General features: G+C 39.7%; 1 protein-coding gene across 5 annotated transcripts in view; it reads left to right on the forward strand.

Annotated features, from left to right (window-relative positions):
- Window positions 1-92: 92 nt before the first annotated feature.
- Window positions 93-18,155, forward strand: part of Rbm26 (RNA binding motif protein 26) — an 84,880-nt gene continuing 66,817 nt past the window's right edge. For all 5 annotated transcript variants that reach the window (XM_045145059.1, XM_045145057.1, XM_045145060.1 and 2 more), the window contains exon 1: window positions 93-209. In XM_045145059.1, the coding sequence (XP_045000994.1) occupies window positions 139-209 (71 nt within the window). In that variant the 5' untranslated portion in view covers window positions 93-138. The remainder of the gene's footprint in view (window positions 210-18,155) is intronic.

The raw sequence follows: 18,155 nt of genomic DNA on the forward strand, positions 1-18,155 counted from the left end.
GCGGGTCGGGGCCTCGCAGGAACCCGCCACCGGCGGCGCGGCCCACGCGGGCGGCGGCGGCGGCGGAGGAGGAGGAGCAGGGGGCGGCCGCGATCCGGGCGGGGCGGAGGACAGCGACGGGCCTCGGGGCCGCCGTGGATGGTGTCTAAAATGATCATTGAAAACTTCGAGGCGCTCAAGTCCTGGCTCAGCAAGACCCTCGAGCCCATGTGAGTAAGCTCCCTGTCCGGGGGAGGGGCGGCCTATAGTCTTGCTGGGCTGGCGGGTGCACGGAGTCGCCGAGCAGTTTCCCCAGAGTGCCCTTCATCCCCCCCCCCCGGGGGAGGTGCTCCACGTCCAGGCTCACGACACCCCGAGTGCTGGAGGTGAGGTGAGCTTGGTTTGTGATCTGTGAACCGATGTTTTGTGCTTTTGTGTATTCCCGTTACGTCTAGACTACACCTCCCCCCCCCCATGCACCTGTGTTTTCCGAACGCTTTTTCTTTCCCTTTAACGACTCCTAGGTCACCAACTGTTTTACTCTTTTTTTTTTTTTTGGATTAGGGATTAACACAGTTCGGGTTGAAAATCTCAAGTTTCACTTAAACACAATCTCTGAAAGAAAGGCCACGTCTCCCATGTGCTGTCTGGCCTCATCTGCACCTCTCTTAACTGATTGAACATGTAACAGGTGCTGATGTGCCCAGCAATACTTCCCCTCCCCCCTTTTTTTCCTGCCTCCCACGTTTGTTCACTTGGAGAGGAGGGGGGATTTAGTCGTCATCTATATGGAATATTTAGCAGTTTTGAACAACATGCTTTAGTTCGGGTGAGCGTGCTGAAGCGTGGTACGTTGGAACGTTTTAAGGAATATTGTTTGGATTTATTTAATGCAAAATGCACTATGGACAAAGTGCTTTATTAGACTCGGTTGATTAAAATACAATGGGTGATCATTCACTCAGTGCATTTATTAAGCTCCTACTGTGTACTGTGGGACACATTGGGACCACAGCTTTTACGTTTCCGAAGTTGACGAGGTACATACAATGAATAAGACTTGGGAGATGTCATCAGTTACGGCAGTTTACTAGAGGATCCTGTGAAAGTGATTAGATGGTGCAGTTACAATACCTTGGTGGTCAGTAAAGATACTTGAGCAGGTGACACTTTAAAGAGGAGAAGGAACCACATGTGTGAGAGTCTGGGGGAAAGAATGCTGTTGGTTGATAAAGAGCACATGTAAATCTTTGTAGTAGCAATGATTGTGGTGTGTGGAAAAATGGGCTTGGTTATGAAGGAAGAGGGAGGAATGAACCAGAAGTTGGCAAAGTAGGCTGGGGCCTAATCGTATGGGACCTTTAGGCCATGGTCAGGATTTAGGATTTGACTTAAGATACAATGGAAAACTATTAGGTAACTGAGTATTCCAACTTTATGGAGACTTAGGGGACAAGAATACTGAAGGGAAGGGGCCTATTTTGAAGGGTATTTTAGGCAGCGATGTGTGTTAGATGAGAGTGGAGACAGAACCAAACATACTTTATAAGTAGATCTGATAAAACTTGGTGAAAAATAGGATGTGGGATATGAGGTGAAGAAAAATCAAGTATGCTGCTCCAGTTAGTCTAAGCAACTGGCTGGATGATGAAGAAAAGGCTGGGGAGCATGTGGGTTGAGGGGAGAAGAGAGTGGTGGTTGTTTTTCAGTAAGTGTGAGGTGTTTGTTATTTATCCAAGGGAATGTTAAATTTTGACATCTGGAAGTCAGGCCAGGATTAGAGAAATCGAGAGTCCAGCTGTGTATTTGAAGCCATAGAATTATGGGAGATTTCCTGGGAAGAATGTAGAATAGAAAGAGGGTCCAAGATTGAGGCAAGAGGTCTAACAGAAGAGAGGGAGGGTTGATATGAGAGAGGTGCTTAGCTGTGTAAGACATTGGTGGTCTTAGAGCAGTTGACTGGAGTGCAGTGGAACAGATAGAAGTTAGATTTCAGGGCCTGGAGGGGTGGCTCAGTGTTAGTATGTGTGCTTAGCATGTACAAGCCCTAGGTTACATCACTAGTACCACCAAAAACCAAAACCAACCAATAACAAAAAAAGTTTTATTGTAGAGGGTTGGAAAACTGTGGGAGCATACATAACAGTTGAGTGGGAGGAGCCCAGACCATTCCAGTGGCTACCTTTGAAAGTGCCTCTGTCACTTCCCTACAAGTGTCTAATACTGAGTGTGGTACTTAACTCAGTGCCTGTGTTTGCTCATCTGAAAGTGGGCAAAATAGCGGGAGAGAGTGTGCGTGTATGTATGATCATAGACTACCGCCTGGTATGTAATTAGCACTTGATCAGTATCAGGTGAATAGACAACTGGACAAATCTTTGCATTGAAAAGGCTTTCATTTTCTCTTTTTAATTTTTTTAAAGTATTTTTTATTTTTCTTTATTTGAGAGAGAGAAATAGGCAGGGGGGGTGGGAGGGAGAGAGAAATGGGCACGCCAGGGCCTCCAGTGGCTGTAAACGAACTCCAGATGCATGCACCCCTTTGTGCATCTGGCTTACGTGGGTCCTGGGGAATTGAACCTGAGTCTTTTTGGCTTTGCAGGCAAGAGCCTTAACCACTAAACTATTTCTCCAGCCCCTCATTTTCTTATGTAGTAATTTTTACATAAAAAAGTTAAGTATCAAAGTAGCTTTATGGCAGTTTCCTCTTTTTTCTAACCCATAACTCCTTTGGGTTAGTACTTCTAATTGCTTTTTCATTTTACAAAACATATTTTGAAAGATATTTTTACTTACTTAGGATAGTATTTATTTATTTGAGAGTGTGTGTGGGCGGGGGATATGGGCATGCCAGGGCTTCCTATCACTGCAAATGAATGCCAGATACATGCTCTATTTTGTGCATCTGTCTGTTATTTGGGTACACTGGGGAATCAAACCTGGGCCATCAGTCTTTATAAGCAAGCACCTTTAACCACTGAGCCATGTCCCCAGCCCTATTTTATTTGCAAGGAGAGACCTGCGTGAGAAAGAAAGAAAGAATGTGCATGCCAGAGCCTCTTGGCACTGCAAACTCCAGATGCCTGTGCCACTTTGGCCATCTGGCTTTATGTGGTTGTTGGGGAATTGAACTCGGGCTGGCAAGCTTGGCAATGAAGTCCCTTCAACCAAACCACCAAGTCATCTTTACATAGCACATTGATCATATAGCCTCCTCAGCTGTCTTAGCAGTACAGGCCTTACTTACTGCAGACTCTCAACAGTAGTAGAATTGCAGTTGCTCTTTTCCTCTGTATCTTGTAAATTTCCTCTTGTTTTCATGTGTTCTCTCATCCCTTTAGTTGCGATTCAGGTGGATTCTAATAGGCCATCATTACTAAGATTATGAAAGATTATGTTGGTGTTGAGTAAAGGGATTTATTTTGCTTTCCTTTAACATTCTAATTAATACTGCACACCTGTTTGAGGAAGGACTGTGTGAAGGACCAAGAATAAGATTTAACTTGCAATTCATTTAGGAATGTTTAGCTACTTCTGATAGTAAAATATCTCATGGCTTTTGGACTTGCCTGAATTTTTAATATATTCAGCAAACTTAGGGAGTGTCACCAATTCTTTGCTCTTCAGTGTGTCAGATATTGTGGAAGTAATATGAAACAAGACTAAAATGACTGCCTTCATTTGTCAGGGAAGACAGTTCCCCTGCCTTCCCTCCCTCCACAGGCAGTCTCTCACTCTAGCTCAGGATGACCGGGAACTCGCTGTAGCTCCAAGTAGGTTTCAAACTCACAGTGATCCTCTTGTCTCAGCTGGGACTAAAGGTGTGCACCACCACATCTGGCAGGAACAGGTAATTAAAACTATGTTGTCAAGTCCAGAATGCTTTCAAATATATGTTTGAGATTAGGAAAGGTTTCCCTGGCGTTGTAACATCCTCCCTCTGTTTGGCAGGATGAAGAGCAGTTTCCTTTGTAAGCTTACTAGGTTTTGGAGAGGAGATTGTATGAAGAACCTGAAAATTAGAGTGGGGAAAAAGTGGCTGGAGGAACTAAGAAATTGCAGTGGTGAAGTGTAGAGTGATCGCTCCAGCGTGAGGAGCCAGAGCATGTGTGACTTTGAGTCATGTTAAGGTTGTTGGTGTATTAAAGCTTCTTATGGAAGCTAGGGGAGACTTCAGAGTGATGGGGAATGGGGTAGGAGGGTTTGCACTTCCAAGAAAGTCTGCACTTTTGTTTGTAAGTTCTCTAGTTGTAGCAGGGTTGTCTTGTCTTGTCTTGTCATGTCTCCTCTTCTCTCTTCTCTTCTCATTTGTGTTTTTTTTTTTTTTTGGGTAGGGTCTTGGTATAGCCCATTCACTATGTAGTCTTAGGGTGGCCTCAAACTCATGGCGATCCTCCTACTTCTGCGTCCGGAGTGCTGGGATTAAATGTGTGCGCCACCATGCCTGGCTCTTTTTTTTTTTTAAGTTACTGACAGTGTAGGTATTAAGAGTCCCATCTTGAGATATGTGAGATTGGTATTTGTTATTTTACCTTTTTCATCTGGCTTAAGTGGGTACTGGGGAATGGAACCTGGGTCCTTAGGCTTCCCAGGCAAGCACCTTAACTGCTAAGCCATCTCTCCAGTCCTGGTATTTGTTATTTCAAACCTTTGCTTACTCATACTTGCTAATAAGAATATAGAACCAGATACTAGTCTTTTCCCTTAGTACATCTTTTTAGTAATATGAAGTATTGAAAAACAGACTGTCTTGTAGTCATTTAACCTTTTCTTCTTGCAGTTTTTTTTTTCCAAGGTAGAGATTCAATTTAGCCTAGGCTGATTTGAAACTCACTCTGTAGCCCAGACTGTCTCAAACTCAAGGTGATCCTCCCACCTCTACCTTCTGAGTGTTGTGATTAAAGGTGTATACCACCACACCTGGCTCAATTAATTTTTTAGGTTATGTATAAAGTAAGCATATGTGTGTGTGTGTGTGTATAACATATATATAAGATGTCAATGCACTTTGTTCTTTTCCCTAAATACTGTACCCTAAACCCCTTCGCTAGTCACTGTCCAAATAGTCTTTCCATCTGTTCTCCTCTCACTTGTATTCCGTTAACCAACCCCTCCTGGCAAGATCTCTTCCTCCTCCTGTTGTGGTCCCCCTACACGCACACATACCCCATTTAAATCTAGATTATGCATATGAGAGAGAACATGGTATTTATTTTTCTGAGTCTGGCTTCTTTCTCTTAACGTAATCTCCGGTACCATCCATTTTATTGCAGAAGTCTTTTTAAAACATAACTAATTAATTTGTGTGTGTGTGTAAGAGAGAAGAGAGAAAGAGGCAGATAGAGAGGGAGAATGGGTCTGCCAGGGCCTCTAGCCACTGCAAATGAACTCCAAATGTATGAGACACCTTGTACATCTGGCTTATGTGGGTCCTGGGGAATCAGATGTGGGTCCCTTAGTCTTCACAGGCAGGCACCTTAACCAGTGAGCCATTTCTTTAAGCCCAGTTGTCTTAATTTTATACTTGTTTATAGCCATGTGTACGAATACCACTTTTAGAAATATTTATCTTTTTGTTTTGTTTTTGTTTTTTTCAAAGTAGGGTCTCACTCTAGCCCAGGCTGATGTGGAACTTAACTCTGTAGTCCCAAACTGGCCTTGAACTCACAGTGGTTTTCCAACCTCTGCTTCCTAGGCTGGGATTAAAGGCGTGCCCTTCCATGCCTGGCTAAATACTTATTTGTGGTGTGTGTGTGTGCGTGCGCTGTTGGAGCTGTCTGTGCTCCACCTTGATACTGGGTGTTTTGCCACTGTAAACAAGTCTGGCCCATGAGCTTCAAATTCTCCAGGTTTGCTCTCCTATTGTTGTAGGCTTGCTGGAGTCACAGATTCATGTGCCATTTGGCTTTATGTGGTGATGAAAATTGAACCCTGGAGGCAGGCTTTGCAAGCAACTTCCTTTAACCACTGTGTCATCTTCCCACAACCTACCACATTAAAAAAAATCTATTAATCTGATGAACAGTTAGGCTGATTCTGTGTCTTAGCCATTGTGAATAGTACAGAAGTCAACATGGATATACATATGTCTCTGATGGCATGATGAGTTGAGGCCTTCAGGTATCCCAAGAGGGTACAGTAATTGGGTTGTAGTCTTACAGTGGTTCTTTTGTTTCGAGGTCCTCCAAACTGACGTCCATAGTGGCTGGGCTAGTTTAAAATTTCTACCAGCAGTGAATAAAGGTCCCTCTTTCCCCACATCTTTACCAACATTTGTTTTCATTTATTTTCTGATGGACAGCCATTCTGATTGGGGTGAGGTTGAATCTTAGAGCAGTTTTAGTTTGCATCCCTTGGATGGTTAAGGATATTTGTGGACCATATGTAATTATTTTGAGACCTGTCTGTTGAGTTCATTAATCAAATATTACTTGGGTAATTTTTAAAATTTTCATTTATTTAATTGAGAGAGGGAGACAGACAGACAGACAGCAAGAGCACTCCAAGGCTTCCAGCCACTGCAAATGAACTCTAGATGCTTGTGTCACCATGTGCATCTGGCTTACATGGTTTCTGGGAACTTGAACCTAGTTCCGTAGGCTTTATAGGCAAGTGCCTTAACTGCTAAGCCATCTCTCCAGCCTGGATAATTTTCTTGATGCTTAATTTTTGTAAAAAGTTCCTGAGAGAAGCAGAGACTGTGTGTGTGTGTATAGGCCATAGTTTTTGGGACAGGCTTTTCCTGAACTGCAAGTCACCACTTCAGCTAGTTAGCTGGCCAACAAGCCCTAGGGATCTTCCTGTGTCCACTTCCTCAAGGATGGGTTTCAAGTGTAAGCTGCTGTGCTTAGCATGAGTGCTTATGTGAAGTGTTAGGGATCTGAACTTAGGTCCATTGCTTGCATAGTAAGCATTTCCCTGACTGAGCCATCTCCCAAGTCCCAGCATGCATATTCTTAGCTTTCTACCTTTTTAAAATTAGTTTGTTTGTTTATTTTGCAAATTTTTTGAGAGAGAGAGAGAGAGAGAGAATTGGTGCTCCTGGCCTCCACACACTGCAGTCGAACTCCAGAGGCGTGTGCCACCTTGTGTGCATGTGCAACCATGTGCACTTGTGTCACCTTGTGTACCTGGCTTACATGGGATCTGGAGAGTTAAACATGGGTCCTTAGCCTTCGCAGGCAAGCGCCTTAACCACTAAGCCATCTTTCCAGCCCAGTTTCCTACTGTTTTAACTGTTAGACTTTTGTAGGAACTGTTGAACAGCTAAAAAGCATGTCAGCGCCTTACAGACTTTGAGAGATAACCTTCTTGGTGTTTGTATATTTTCTCCTTTGCTCTCATTTTGTTAATTAACAAGTATACCTTTCTTACTACATTACAGTTATTTTTAATTCTGACTTTACAGAAGAGTTCTTTGGGTTTGCACAGTGATCTTTTGCTCCTGATCTGGCATTGCATCTTTTTAAAATTTTTTCTTATTTTTGTCTATTTTTACTTATTTATTTGAGAGCAACAGAGAACGAAAGAGGCAGATAGAGAGAATGGGCGTGCCACAGCAGACATGTTTGTGTGTCATAGATTTTTTTCAAAATCGAATAAAAGACTCCCTTCCCTAGGATGTTAGATATACTTGCACATTTGCTTTGAATCTTGAATAGAATTCACAAGAGAACCTCTGTGTGCATTTATTTTTCACATGAGTATGTTGAGATTTAACCATTCTGAAGCTTTATGTTCTTATATCTGCTTGGCTCTTTCTCTGACTTTAAGCTGTCTTTCTGGAAGGGAAACATCAGGTTCCCTATCCAAGCAAAAAGTTATATTTTAGTTTCTCTACTATGCATACAGTCTCTCCTGTTCAATTAATCATCACATTGGTTCAGTCTCTTAACAGTTATTTTTTTCTTGACAGTTTTTACTGACATTACTTAGTAGAAGGCTTACACTCTTTATCTAAACCATTGCAGTTTGTTTGCCAGTATGCCCAGTCCTTTTTTTCTTCTGGTTTTTTGGAAATGATGCCCAACCTTTTATGTCCTATTACTTGATCAAAAGTTTTCTGCATTCCTAGGCAATAAAGTGCATTCTTTTAAGCCATCTTCAAACAATCTTTCTATTTTTGTCTTACTACTTTTTCTTTTTTGGTTGTTTTTCGAGATAGGGTCTCACTCTAACCCAGGCTGACCTGGAATTCACTATGGAGTCTCAGGGTGGCCTTGAACTCACAGCGATCCTCCTACCCTGCCTCCCAAGTGCTGGGTTTAAAGGCGTGTGCCACCTCGACCGGCTTTGTGTCTTACTACTTTTTAAATGCATCTTAATTTCAACAAAGCCAAATTTTGTGATTCTCTATTGCATTGCTTGTATTTGTCCTTTCTTCACAATTTTTGTAGTAAGCATTCACAAGTGCTTGTATGTTATTGTGCCTCCACTGACTGTGAGCTAGGATCTGTCAAAGATGACAGAATTGAATGTTTTGACAATTTCTTAATGCACTGTATCCATAGTAAGTGCTGGTAGAGGATCCAAAACAAGACATTTGGATTCTAGAGCATTCTACTTCATTATGGGATGCCTGATTGTGTCTTTTTAGCCCTGGCCATCTGGAATTTACTATGTAGTGTTAGGGTGCCCTTGAACTCCTATATCTGCCTCCCAAGTGCTGTGATTAAATGTGTGTACTCCCATGCCTGGCTTCTGACTGTATCTTTTATACATTCATGGCATTGTTTACATGAAGATGTATTTCTTCTAGAGTGTGATTTGTCTAAGTGGAATCCTATACCCCTGCAGTTACTGGTTTATGTGCTTTATGACACAGTCATGTATAACCTACTGCTGAGTAGTTAGTGCTTTACCTTTCTTGTTGCAGTCTTGGACTCTTGAAAGCACACTTTGTCACCTTTTTTTTTTTTGAGGTAGAGTTTTACTCTAGCCCAGCTTGATCTGGAATTCACTATGTAGTTTCAGGATGGCCTCCAACTCATGGCAATCTTCCTACCTCTGCCTCTTGAGTGCTGGGATTAAAGGTGTGCGCCACCATGCCTGGCCTTTGACTCTTTCTCTCTCTCTCTCTCTTTTTAGGGGTTCACTATCTTCCTTTTCTGTATAGCACCTAGTACAATGACACTTGGATATTAATTCTCCTTTTGTACTGAAAATCTAAGTCAAGGGAAGAGGCACTTATTTGTCAAAAACTATTAAATCCACTCTATAATCTCTTTCTTTGATTTCAGAAAAGCAGACATGAGTGGTCTGAGGATTGTCTTACCTTTGTTTCTCTTTCTCTTTATTTTATAGAAGTTCCTTTGTTGTTTTGAGACAAGTTCTCATTATGCAGCATAATATGCTTGCCTTGAATTCACAGTTCTACCTCAGTCTCCCATGTGCTAGGATTATAGGAACAAAAGGAAAATGAAATATTCTTTTGTTTGTTATACAGACTAACTCAGGCTTGAGCAGTTTTTTGTTTCTCCTACTTTTCTCCAGTGAAGAGAATGAGTGACAGAAATGAGTAATGGTAAGCACTTCCTAACAGATTTATTACCCCCTTACTGCCTTATTTTTCCTTCTGCAGATTTAGTATGACCTGTTCTAGAACTGGATACAAACAGAGTTTTCTCTATGTCTCTATATTGTATACTTATTAATAGGAATTGTTTTCCAGAAGTCAGCCATGTTGCTATTGAGAGTTTTTCTTTTTAATTTTTTATTTATTTGAGGGAGGGAGAGAATGGGCACGCCAGGGCCTCTTGCCGCTACAGATGAATTCCAGATGCATGCACCACTTTATACATCTGGCTTTATGTGAGTACTGGGGAATCAAACCTGGGCAGTAAGGCTTTTGCAAACAAGTCCCCCACCCCTTCTTAAGTCAAGAAATGGAAAGCCAGGATGATGGGTACTTGGTTCTTGGTCATGGTCCTTGAAATCTAGTAGTTAAGATAAACTCAACCTATGATGTATGTGATATTGTGGCCAGTAAATTTTCTCATTTTTATTATTTATTGTTTTATCTCTGAGCCATTAAAATTTTTTTATTTTTTAGTTTTTTTGAGATAGGGTCTTGCTCTAGCCCGTGGTGGCCTGGCATCCACTCTGTTCTCAGGCTTGCCTCAAATGCATAGTGATCCTCCTACCTCTGTCTCCTGGGTACTATGTCCTCCATGCCCACTATGCCTAGCCATTAAAAAATATTTTTATTTATTTGAGAGAGTTAGAGTTCTGTGTGTGTGTATGTGTGTGTGTGTGTGTGTGTATGTATGGGTGTGCCAGGGCCTCTTGATATTGCCAGTGAACTCTAGATGCACACATTACTTTGTGTGTTTGGCTTTATTTGGGTATTAGGGGGTTGAACCCAGACAGGCTTTGCAAGCAAGTGCCTTTAACTGCTGAGCCATCTCTCCAGCCCACAAAGAGACATTTTTAAAAGAAGTAGCAAGAGATGTTCTGCTCTGCTTTTGGGTTTTCTGCAGCCTCCTACAACTGGCTATCCTTGCACTCCCTGCTGTTGTAGCTGTACTCTCCACTTCCTTATTTTCACTTACTGGTAGTTCAAAAATTAACATGAGGGTTAGAGAGATGACTTAGTGGTTAAGGTGCTTGCCTGTGAAGCCTAAGGACCCAGGTCCAATTCCCCAGTGCCCACGCAAGCCAGATGTGCAAGGTGGTGCATGTGTTTGGAGTTGGTTGAAAAAAATGATTAACATGAATGATCATTTATGAAATCTTAAGTGGTCAGTTATTAAAAACATTTGGATTAAAAAATTCACAAACATTAGTATGCAATTCAGCACATTATTTAATTATTCCTTATAGCTGTTTTAAATCTCATGTCATACACTTTGAGACCTACCACTTAGGACATCTTGGAATATGAAAAGAAATTGTTAAGTGTGATTATAATAGTTCAGATCTAGGGTTGGGGAGATTGCTTAGTGGTTAAGGTGGTTGCCTGTGAATGAAGCCCAAGAACCCAAGTTTTATTTCCCAGATCCCACATAAGCCAGATGGATATAGTGTTGCATGCACCTGGACTTAATTTGCTGTGGCTAGAGGCATTGTTGTGCACATATTTATTCTCTATTTCTTTCTCTCCTTAATAAATAAAAAATAAAAAAATAGTTCATATCTGGATCTCACAAAGGCCCACGTGTTAAAAGGCTTGGTTCCTAGAGTGATGCTGTTGGGAGTTGGTGGAAACTTTTAATGAGATGAGGCCTATTAAAAGGTCTTGAAGTCAATGACTTTGTACCCTTGAAGTGGATTTTGGATTCCTAATCCTTGCCTCTTGTTCTCATCCCTACCATGTTCCTCTGTTTTACATGCATCCAGGATGGGCTAGAACAAGACCCTACTTCAAAAAAACTAAAAAATAAAAAAATGGCCTTTAGAGATAAGACATTGAGATCAGAAAAATGAGACCATGGTGAGACCTTGCCTGAAAAAGAAATGTTGGGTCTGGAGAGAGGGCTTAGCAGTTAAAGGAGCTTGGTTGCAAAACCTGGTGGCCTGCATTCAATTCTCCAGTACCATGTAAAGCCAGATGCACAGTGGCACATGCATTTGAAGTTTATTTGTAGTAAGAGGCCCTGACAAGCTTCTCATTCTTTTTCTCTCCCTCCTTCCTTCCTTCCCTCCCTCCCTCCCTAACTGCTTGCAAATAAATAAAATATTTTAAAAACTGCTGGACTCACTGTATTGACTTTTAAAAATTGTGTAACAGATCTTTAAACTTGTTAGTATATTTTCATATTTGTCCTAGTTGGTTTAATGTGAGTTGAGATGTGCTTTTTCAGAGTTTGTTGTATCCTTGATCTTAAATGCCTTTTGTATATTGTTGGTAGCTAGACTTTCCCAAACACCTTGGGATTGGTTCTGATGACATAGGCAACCATAGTTACCTAGAATCCCCTTAGGAGTAACAGACAAACACACCAATAGTTGGATTTTTTTTTTGATGAAAGGAATGATGCAAATGTGTATATTGACTTTTAGTATGCATACATCTAGGAAAGCAATAATTTGTTTTAACATTAAGTAGAAATCATTTACTAGAAGGCATGTTTACACCAGCTCTAAAGAGAATCAAGCCGATTTCTGAAAATTAAACAAACCAAACAGCTGAGAGATTTGGTTATGCTAAAATTGTCAGCAGACTTAGTACCTGGTGTTCGATGAAGCAATGTATTGTTTGATGACACATAATCAGGCCATGCAAACTAGGAAAAAAGTCCATATTGCGTGTGTGTGGAATCTCAGGTGGTTTTATTCTCCTTTTGACAGTTGATTCCTGAGAGGAAGAGGCTTTAGTGCTAATGAAAACAAAAATGGTGGTGTGTGAGCTCTACATGGAATAGTTGAAATTTAACAGTAGTACAGATTTTTAGGTATGCAGTTTTGGAGAAATACCAAGATGTTTCTGTTTAGTAAAACTTAGTTACTAATTTATCCTTCCCAAAGGTTTAAGATTTGTTCTGAGTACTGAGAAAATAGGATTAAAAAATACCCCCTCCCCAGTATAGACACATACTATATTTTGAAGATCATATAGCTAAAAGATGGGGTAGAGAAGGTCAGGTTTGATGATGGTGATGAAGCTTAGTATCTTATTCCTAGAAATGACTGGCATTCAGATGATAGCATTCATCACTTGTATTTTAAAAATTGGAATCTTAGAGAAATAAAATGCTGACTCAAAATTATGTAAGTTGTCGATAAAGTAGGAATAACACCAGACACAAACCAAAAAACTCCAGGTGTTTTGGATCCAGTGCAGTGCTTTTTTATAGTACCAGACTGCTTCAGAGAAAGGCCAACTATGATTTAGGACCAAGTGTGCCAGAAAAGGGATATCACAATTTAAATATGGCCAACAGATTTTGACTAAAGCAAAGTCCTAAGGATGAGTACAGCTTATAACTGCATTTTTTTTTAGGTTTAAATGTTTTTTTTTTTTTTACAGTCTTAATTTTTTTTTTAATTTTTATTAACATTTTCCATGATTATAAAATATATCCCATGGTAATTTCCTCCCTCCCCACCCCCACACTTTCCCATTTGAAATTCCATTCTCCATCATATTACCTCCCCATTACAATCATTGTAATTACATATATACAATATCAACCTATTAAGTACCCTCCTCCCTTCCTTTCTCCACCCTTTATGTCTCCTTTTCAACTTACTGGCCTCTGCTACTAAGTATTTTCATTTTCACACAGAAGCCCAGTCACCTGTAGCTAGGATCCACATATGAGAGAGAACATGTGGTGCTTGGCTTTCTGGGCCTGGGTTACCTGACTTAGTATAATACTTTCCAGGTCCATCCATTTTTCTGCAAATTTCATAACTTCATTTTTCTTTACCGCTGAGTAGAACTCCATTGTATAAATGAACCACATCTTCATTATCCACTCATCTGTTGAGGGACATCTAGGCTGGTTCCATTTCCCAGCTATTATAAATTGAGCAGCAATAAACATGGTTGAGCATGTACTTCTAAGGAAATGAGATGAGTCCTTTGGATATATGCCTAGGAGCGCTATAGCTGGGTCATATGGTAGATCAATCTCTAGCTGTTTTAGGAACCTCCACACTGTTTTCCACAATGGCTGGACCAGATTGCATTCCCACCAGCAGTGCAGAAGGGTTCCTTTTTTTCCACATCCCCGCCAACATTTATGATCATTTGTTTTCATGATGGTGGCCAATCTGACAGGAGTGAGATGGAATCTCAGTGTAGTTTTAATCTGCATTTCCCTGATGACTAGTGACGTAGAACATTTTTTTAGGTGCTTATATGCCATTCGTATTTCTTCCTTTGAGAACTCTCTATTTAGCTCCATAGCCCATTTTTTGATTGGCTTGTTTGATTCCTTATTATTTAACTTTTTGAGTTCTTTGTATATCCTAGATATTAATCCTCTATCAGATATATAGCTGGCGAAGATTTTTTCCCATTCTGTAGGTTGCCTCTTTGTTTTTTTCACTGTGTCCTTTGCGGTGCAAAATCTTTGAAATTTCATGAGGTCCCAGTGGTTAATCTGTGGTTTTATTGCCTGAGCAATTGGGGTTGTATTCAGAAAGTCTTTGCCAAGACCAATATGTTGAAGGGTTTCCCCTACTTTTTCCTCTAGCAGTTTCAAAGTTTCCGGTCTGATGTTAAGGTCTTTAATCCATTTGGACTTAATTCTTGTGCATGGCGAGAGAGAAGAATCTATTTTCATCCTTCTGCTGATATTTATCCAGTTTTCAAAACACCATTTGCTGAAGAGGCTGTCTCTTCTCCAATGAGTATTTTTGGCATTTTTATCGAATATCAGGTGGCTATAGCTACTTGGGCTTACATCTGGGTCCTCTATTCTGTTCCACTGATCTACATGTCTGTTTTTGTGCCAGTACCATGCTGTTTTTGTTACTATGGCTCTGTAGTATAGGTTAAAATCAGGTATGGTGATACCACCAGCCTCTTTTTTTGTTGCTCAGTATTATTTTAGATATTCGAGGTTTTTTGTGATTCCAAATGAATTTTTGGATTGTTTTTTCTATTTCCATGAAGAAAGCCTTTGGAATTTTGATAGGGATTGCATTAAATGTGTAGATTGCTTTAGGTAAGATTGCCATTTTCACGATATTGATTCTTCCAATCCAGGAACAAGGGATGTTTCTCCACTTTCTAGTGTCTTCTGCAATTTCTCGCTTGAGTGTTTTAAAGTTTTCATTGTATAGATTCTTTACTTCCTTGGTTAGGTTTATTCCAAGGTATTTTTTTTTTTTTGATGCAATTGTGAATGGGAGTGATTCTCTGATTTCATCCTCTGTGTGTTTGTTGTTAGCATATATGAAGGCTACTGATTTCTGTGTATTTATTTTGTATCCTGCTACATTGCTGTAGGTTTTGATCAGCTCTAACAGCTTGCTAGTAGAGTCTTTAGGGTCCTTTATGTATAGAATCATGTCATCTGCAAATAATGATAACTTGATTTCTTCCTTTCCAATTTGTATCCCTTTTATGTGTGTCTCTTGCCTTATTGCTATGGCTAAGACTTCCAAAACTATAGTAAATAGAAGTGGGGACAGTGGACACCCTTGTCTTGTTCCTGATTTCAGTGGAAAAGCTTCCAGTTTTTCCCCATTTAGTAACATGTTGGCTGTAGGCTTGTCATAAATAGCCTTTATTATATTGAGATATGTTCCTTCTATTCCCAGTCTCTGTAGCACTTTTATCATGAAGGGATGTTGGATTTTGTCAAATGCTTCTCTGCATCTAATGAGATGATCATGTGATTTTTGTCCTTCAACCCGTTTATGTAATGTATTACATTTATAGATTTGCGTATGTTGAACCATCCCTGCATCTCTGGGATAAAGCCTACTTGGTCAGGGTGAATGATCTTTTTGATATACTCTTGTATTCTGTTTGCCAATATTTTGTTGAGAATTTTTGCATCTATGTTCATGAGGGAGATTGGTCTGTAATTTTCTTTTTTTGTTCTATCTTTGCCTGGTTTTGGTATCAGGGTGATGCTGGCCTCATAGAAGGAGTTTGGTAGAATTCCTTCTTTTTCTATTTCCTGGAAAAGCTTAAGAAGCAATGGTGTTAGCTCTTCCTTAAAAGTCTGGTAAAATTCAGCAGTGAATCCATCTGGGCCTGGGCTTTTTTTAGTTGGGAGATTATTGATAACTGTTCGGATCTCCATGTTTGTTATAGGTCTATTTAAGTGATTAATCTCATTTTGGTTTAATTTAGGTAGGTCATATAGATCAAGGAAATCATGCATTTCTTTCAGATTTTCATATTTTGTGGAGTATATGCTTTTATAGTATGTCCCTATGATTTTTTGAATTTCTCTGGAATCTGTTGTGATGTTACCTTGTTCATCTCTGATTTTATTAATTTGTGTCTCTTCTCTCTTTCTTTTGGTCAGATTTGTTAAGGGTTTATCAATCTTGTTTATCCTTTCAAAGAACCAACTCTTGGTTTCATTAATTCTTTGGATTGTTCTTTTTGTTTCTATTTCATTAATTTCTGCCCTAATCTTTATTATTTCTTCCCGTCTACTGATTTTTGGTTTGCCTTGTTCTTCTTTTTCCAAGGCTTTGAGGCGAAGCATTAGGTCGTTTACTTGCGACCTTTCTAATTTCTTAATATAGGCACTTAAGGCTATAAATTTACCTCTTAGAACTGCCTTCATTGTGTCCCAGAGATTTTGGTATGTTGTGTTCTCATTATCATTTGACTCTATAAATTTTTTGATTTCCTTTTTGATTTCTTCATTGACCCACTCATCATTTAGTAGTGTATTGTTTAGTTTCCATGATTTTGTGTATGCTCTATAGCCTTTCTTGCTACTGATTTGTAGTTTAATTCCATTGTGGTCAGATAGAATGCAAGGAATTATTTCAATTTTCCTGAATTTGTTGAGATTTGCTTTGTGTCCTAATATATGGTCTATTTTAGAGAATGTTCCATGTGCTGCTGAAAAGAATGTATATTCTGCAGCCTTTGGATGAAATGTCCTGTATATATCTGTTAGGTCCATTCCTTCTATGACCTCATTTAGTCCAGATGCCTCTCTGTTTATTCTTTCCCTGGATGACCTGTCAATTGATGAGAGTGGGGTGTTAAAGTCACCCACCACCACTGTGTTTGGTGTTATCTGTGACCTTAGTTCTAATAGTGTTTGTTTGACGAATTTGGGAGCCCCCATGTTAGGTGCATATATGTTTAGGATTGTAATGTCCTCCTGTTGGAGTGTGCCCTTAATCAATATAAAGTGACCTTCCTTATCTTTCTTGACTAACGTCGGACTAAAGTCTACCCTGTCTGATATTAGGATAGCAACCCCTGCTTGTTTTCTAGGCCCATTTGCTTGAAACACCGTCTTCCAACCTTTCACCCTGAGATAATGTCTATCCTTTGTAGAAAGGTTTCTTGGAGACAACAAATTGTAGGATCCTGCTTTTTAACCCAGTCTGCAAATCTATGTCTTTTCGTTGGGGCATTGAGACCGTTGATATTAAGAGATATTATTGAAAGGTGTGTATTTATGTTTGCCATTTTTTTTTTTTTGTGTGTGTGTTTCTGGTTCTACCTGTGCTCTCTTCTGTTAACTGGTATTTGAGTATAGCTTGTTTTTTCTAGGTTCCTTATATGTGTGCTTTTCCTTTTGTTCAGCATGGAGGATTCTATCAAGTATTTTCTGTAGAGCTGGTTTTGTCTTCAAATACTCCTTTAACCTGCTTTTGTCATGGAATGTCTTTATTTCTCCATCTATTTGAATGGATAACTTTGCAGGATAAAGTAACCTTGGTTGACAGTTATCTTTCAGAACTTGGAATATATTACTCCAAGCCCTTCTGGCTTTAAAAGTTTGTGTTGAATAATCTGCTGTAATCCTGATGGGCTTGCTTTTGTAGGTAACTTGATTTTTCTCTCTAACTGCTTTCAATATTTTTTTCTTTGGTGTGTGTGTTTGGAAGTTTGATTATAATATGGCGAGGAGAGGTTCTTTCTGGGTTTTGTCTGGCTGGGGTTCTAAAGGCTTCCTGTATCTGTATTGGCACCTCTTTCTCAATTTGGGGGAAATTTTCCTCTATGATTTTGTTGAAGATGCCTACTATGCCTCTGGAGTGGAGTTCTTCTCCTTCTACTATGCCCTGAATTCTTATATTGGATCTTTTCATAGTGTCCCGAATATCTTGAAATTCCCACTCATACTTTTCTATAAGTTTGTCTTTCTCTTTGTTGGACTGCATTAGGTCTGCCACCTGGTCTTCTAGCTTAGATATTCTGTCCTCTCCCTCATCCATCCTACTGGTGAGATTTTCTACAGAGTTTTTTATTTCATTAACTGTGTTCTTCATTGCTAGTAATTCTGACTGGTTTTTCTTTATTATTTCTATTTCCCTATTTATGTCTTGTATTGCCTTCTTTATTTCATTAAATTGGTGTCCTGCCTCTTCTTTGATTCCTTTGATTTCCTCTTTGATTGTTTTCATGTGTTCTTTGACCTCTTTGAACATATTTATAATTATTCTTTTGAACTCTTTCTCAGGCATTTCCTCTAACTCTTTCTCACTGGAGGACATTTCTAATGCATTAATACTTTTGGGTGGATTTAAATCGTCTTGCTTTTTAGTGTTTCTTGTGTTATAATGTATATATTTTT

The sequence above is a fragment of the Jaculus jaculus genome, chromosome 3 (assembly GCF_020740685.1).
Source record: "Jaculus jaculus isolate mJacJac1 chromosome 3, mJacJac1.mat.Y.cur, whole genome shotgun sequence".
Taxonomy (NCBI): Eukaryota; Metazoa; Chordata; class Mammalia; order Rodentia; family Dipodidae; genus Jaculus; species Jaculus jaculus.